This window comes from Poecilia reticulata, linkage group LG8 (genome assembly GCF_000633615.1).
Source record: "Poecilia reticulata strain Guanapo linkage group LG8, Guppy_female_1.0+MT, whole genome shotgun sequence".
Lineage (NCBI taxonomy): Eukaryota > Metazoa > Chordata > Actinopteri > Cyprinodontiformes > Poeciliidae > Poecilia > Poecilia reticulata.
In genome coordinates this window covers 27,104,571-27,109,536 of record NC_024338.1, presented here as the reverse complement: position 1 = coordinate 27,109,536, position 4,966 = coordinate 27,104,571, and the positions used below count along the sequence as shown (strand labels likewise).

The window sequence follows — 4,966 nt, the reverse complement described above, 5'->3', positions numbered from 1 at the left end:
AAACTCATTAAATATAAACTCATTAAATATAAACTCATTAGAAGCTGAACCTCCATCAGGCCAACAGTTCTGGTCTATTGTTACCTGTCCAATCAGAGCTTCCTAACCAAGGTGTCCATAACTCTTCAACTCGCTGTCAGCTCCGGTCAGAAAGACGTTTAGTTCAGTCCATGAGATGATATTTTTTATTTGATTGATTTTAGTTTCCTCTGTGATGAATCTATGCTAAAGTCTATCATGTCTCCATGTGGCCAGTCAAAGCTGTTAATTATAACATGTCAAATGACAGAGGGGCTTAAAAACTAACCAAATATTCAGTTGGGTTATTTTTAAAAATTATATATATATATATATATATATATATATGACAGTAACATATTGTCACATATAGAGTAAACGTCAGTTTTCTGTGATTTCGCTTCAGTTCCCAGGAACAGTTCCGGTCACGTGACCCGCTGGTCATGTGAGCCTCAGAGCGGAAGTTGGCTCAGCTGGATGATGGCGGCGGTGAACAACTGACTTTTCTACGCCGTCGGCAGAAAACTGTCCTATTTTGTCTCTGAATCCACTTTTCTTCGAGCCTCTGCAGGAGTTTTAGCTGTAAGGTGATAAAATGACTTTAAATTAGTTTTCTGACTCTCAGTGTGAATATTTTGAAGCGGCAGCAGGAGGCGGACAGAACCGACCTGACTCACCGGCCCAGGTAAACACCGCCAGCAGGACGGGGATGAGGTCTGGGTTGGCTCATGTCTCCTTGGTTTTAGTTGATGGTTTTGGAGACGAATAAAAAGAAAACGTGCTGCGATGTTTCAACTCCAGTTTCAGTCAATCAAAATTCATATTTAACTTCCTGCGAGGGAAAAATACTAAAATCTGGTTACATTTAGATGAAGTTTGGTGCATCAGAAAACGGCAGATCTTCAGTAGAAATTCTGCTAAATGTGGAGCTTTAAAATAAAATCCACATTGATTCTCTACACGAGGTTCGTGCTGCTGCTGTGGACAGAGGACATCAGTCTTAGCAAATCTAGAAATCTGCATCTAGACTATTCCAGTTTCCAAACATGTCGGTTTCTGGAGCAGATTTAAAGCCCTGGTAGAGAATCAGAACCTTCCTGTTGTCATGTGGAAGCTGGAACAGGAAGGATCTCCTCACTCTCTGATGTTTGACATATTCAGCCTAGTTCCTCTTTCGGCGACAGATGAAGGTGAAGCTGCTTCCTCTCAGGTTCCTGTGGATTTCTGCCGTCTGGACCGACATGTTGGCACCGTCTGCTGGTGTTTTGGGGGAAAAGCCTCTAAAACGCTGGACCTGATGTTGGTTATTCTGGAAATGCAAACATCTGGATGTGTTTCACCTCATGGTTCCAGCCGCTGGCCTGCCTGCTGTTTGCAGCTGATTTCTTCCTCACTCGCCGACTCGCTGCGGCGTTTTAATCCGAGTTGCTGTCGGGTCAGAAAAGCCAGTGGAGGTCCGTCTTCAGCTGGACTTCCTGTTCAGACGTCACATGACTGCTTACAGCATTTATCAGACGTTCTCTACTGCAGGGGCAACGGATCCGGAGATCTGACGTTCAGCAGAACCGGGTCATGAAGGAGGTTCAGGAACAGAACCGACTGTTTTAACTCAGTTCAGACTTTCTAGAGGCAGATCTGGAGAATTAAAACATGTTAGGAACAGAAAAGATGGTGAGATGGGTTGTCTTCTCCTCAGCCGCAGCCATGTCTCTGGGTCGGCGCTCGTCCGACTCGCCGCCGCTCTTCTCCTCCGACAGCGAGGCCGAGGCGCCGGAGGAGGCGGCCGGGCGGCGTGGGGGCGGCGAGGAGGCGGCCAGCGGCGTGTCGGCCGTCCGCGCGCGGCTCATCGTCTGCATCCTCTGCTACATCAACCTGCTCAACTACATGGACCGCTTCACCGTGGCAGGTAGGAGCCGCCTGCCGCCGCTCATTTCCTCCAGATTCAGCAGACACTGACCCCTGACCCCTGAGGCTGAGGGCCAGAGAGCAGGAAGCAGTCTGGATTTTTTTCAGTTAACTTCATGTTGTTTTGGTTGAAGCAGGAAGACTGTGGAGCTGCTGGTCACGGTCAGATCCTCAAAAATGATTTAGTCTAGAAGCTTTTAAACCAGAGAGCAAAGGCATCAGCAAAGACCTGAGAGAAGCATGGAGGGTCAAAGGTCCAACAGGCTCCAGAGAGGAAGATTATTCCCAGGAGGATAACATCCCAACATTCCCAGCAGGGGTGGCTAATTCCACCAGTATGCTAATTTGAGTTTAGCACTTTTGCTAACTTTGAAAATATTTAGCGGTTTCATAATCGTTCAGTGGAATAAAGTTCAACATCTGTGCTAGTTTTCATTATGCTCTTATTTTGAAGGGGATAAATCCCATTTCCTGTTTTCAGTTAGTGTATTTAAAACCAGAAACAGACGAAATCAAACTAAAACACAAACATTCGGACAAACATGTCAAAATTAAGATGTTGTTGCTTCCAGATGTCATTAGAATTGACGTTAGCGCTGTAGCGTTAGCTTCCACCGAATGCTGTGTCGTTATAGCATTAGCTTGGAGTGAGTCGTCAACAGAACAATGATCCCGACCCACGGCCCGGTTCCTTCAGTCCGGACCGACTGCCGTTCGGCTCTGTTAGGTTCCGGATCCATCTGGACGCCTCCAGAAACCTCACAACCTTCAGGAGTTTAGTTTAGTCAGAGCTGCCCCCCAGTGAAGGTTTCATCTTTGGGAGCAACTTTCTGTCGGTTCTGATGTCGGTTCTGATGTCGGTTCTGACGCCGGTTCTGACGCTGGTTCTGATGTCGGTTCTGACGCCGGTTCTGACGGCGGTTCTGACGCTGGTTCTGATGTCGGTTCTGACGCCGGTTCTGACGGCGGTTCTGACGCTGGTTCTGATGTCGGTTCTGACGTTGGTTCTGATGTCGGTTCTGATGTCGGTTCTGACGTTGGTTCTGACGTCGGTTCTGACGTCGGTTCTGACGTTGGTTCTGATGTCGGTTCTGACGTTGGTTCTGATGTCGGTTCTGATGTCGGTTCTGATGTCGGTTCTGACGTCGGTTCTGACGTCGGTTCTGACGTTGGTTCTGATGTTGGTTCTGACGCCGGTTCTGACGGCGGTTCTGGATGAGCTGTCCTTGTTGCTGTGCTGCAGTTCTCCTGCGGGAGACGACAAACGATCTGACCCTGACTCCTTCCTCCAGGAGTTCTTCCGGACATCGAGAACTACTTCCAGATCGACGATGGAAAGTCTGGCTTGTTGCAGACGGGTGAGACGGCTTTCCTGGTCCAGAACCAAATGGATCCCGGTCCGGTATGGGGTCGGGTTCTGGTCCAGATCCCTGGGTTCAGCCCAGGGTTGTGGACCCGGGTCGGTCCAGATAGCAGAAGGGTTCTGGTTCTGCTCCATGGGCCTGCAACCGGTTCTTTCTTCAGTTTTTATCTGCAGCTACATGGTGCTGGCTCCTGTGTTTGGTTACCTTGGCGACAGGCACAACAGGAAGTACATCATGTGCGGCGGCATCGCCTTCTGGTCCGTGGTGACCCTGGCCAGCTCCTTCACCCCCCAGCAGGTGAGCGGCTCCAGAACCTGCTGGTCCCAGAACCGGCTCGGTTCTGACGGTGGTTTTTGCGGCTGCAGCATTTCTGGGCCCTGCTGCTGACCCGAGGCCTGGTCGGCGTCGGCGAGGCCAGCTACTCCACCATCGCCCCCACCATCATCGCAGACCTCTACGTCAAGGAGAAGAGGACCAGCATGCTCTCTGTCTTCTACTTCGCTATCCCTGTGGGCAGGTCAGTCGCCTGACCTCTGACCTCTGACGGGTCAGCTTGCGTTCTTGGTGTGGCCGATTGTTTTCAGTGGGACTGGAACTCTTCATCATCCATTCATCATCACAGCACTGATGATGAATGGATGATGAATGGATGATGCGCCCGCCGCATCATCCATTCATCATCCGCTCTAATCAAAGTCAACCAGTTCTAAAAACCTCTGTGATTGGCCGGTCCTGTTGATGACATCACGGGTTCCTGGTCCAATCAGATGATTACAATAGATGATCAGACTCCGATAGTCCGGAGGTTTGACATTGTGGTCTTCCTGCTGCCAGCGGCCTGGGCTACATCGTGGGGTCACAGGTCAGCGCCGTGGCCCAGGACTGGCACTGGGCCCTGCGGGTGACCCCGGCGCTCGGCCTCATCGCCGTCCTGCTGCTGCTCTTCGTGGTCCGGGAGCCGAAGCGAGGCGCCGTGGAGGCGCGGGCCGAGCTGCACCAGACCAGCTGGCTGACCGACCTGCAGGCGCTCAGCAGGAAGTAGGTGACCTCACGGGGGTGGCGCTCCGCCGCCGCCGCCCGCCGCTGACCGCTCTGCTCTCTGCGCAGCCGGAGCTTCGTCCTGTCCACTCTGGGCTTCACGGCCGTGGCGTTTGTGACGGGCTCCCTGGCGCTCTGGGCGCCGACCTTCCTGTTCAGAGCCGCCGTGTTCTCCGGGCAGAAGGCGCCGTGCGCGGACGAGGCCCACTGCGCCTCCTCAGAGAGGTGGCTCCTCCCCCTCGCCGTCCGCCGCCTCCAGGCCCGCAGCAATCCTGACCCGTTTCCTCCTCCGCAGCCTGATCTTCGGCATCATCACCGTCATCACCGGCGTGCTGGGCGTGTTCAGCGGCGTCCAGGTGAGTCGATACCTGAGGAAGAAGACGCCCCGAGCCGACCCGTATGTGTGCGCCGCCGGCCTGCTGCTGTCGGCGCCGTTCCTCTACCTGGCCATCGTGTTCGCGCAGGGAAGCACCGCCGCCACATACGTGAGTTCAGCACACAGCGGGTTCTGGTCCCGGTTCTGGTTCTGGTCCCGGTTCTGGTCATTTTGGTTGTTTAAATGGATTTAATGAACGTTTCATTAAATCCTTGATTCAATCAATGATCAGTAATCATTGATTATCAGCATCAGTCAAGATCCG

At 52.3% G+C, this 4,966-nt stretch overlaps 1 protein-coding gene across 2 annotated transcripts in view; it reads left to right on the top strand.

The window, feature by feature from the left end:
- Positions 1–4,966, top strand: part of LOC103469477 (protein spinster homolog 1) — an 18,158-nt gene that overhangs the window by 10,430 nt on the left and 2,762 nt on the right. Inside the window, exons 1-8 of one of the 2 annotated variants that reach the window (XM_008417177.2) lie at positions 409–703; positions 1,715–1,924; positions 3,216–3,281; positions 3,448–3,584; positions 3,653–3,804; positions 4,122–4,325; positions 4,395–4,550; positions 4,621–4,810. In XM_008417177.2, the coding sequence (XP_008415399.1) occupies positions 1,723–1,924; positions 3,216–3,281; positions 3,448–3,584; positions 3,653–3,804; positions 4,122–4,325; positions 4,395–4,550; positions 4,621–4,810 (1,107 nt within the window). In that variant the 5' untranslated portion in view covers positions 409–703; positions 1,715–1,722. Of the gene's footprint in view, positions 1–408; positions 704–1,714; positions 1,925–3,215; positions 3,282–3,447; positions 3,585–3,652; positions 3,805–4,121; positions 4,326–4,394; positions 4,551–4,620; positions 4,811–4,966 lie in introns of those variants that run through there. The other variant, XM_017306154.1, reaches the window with a different exon arrangement.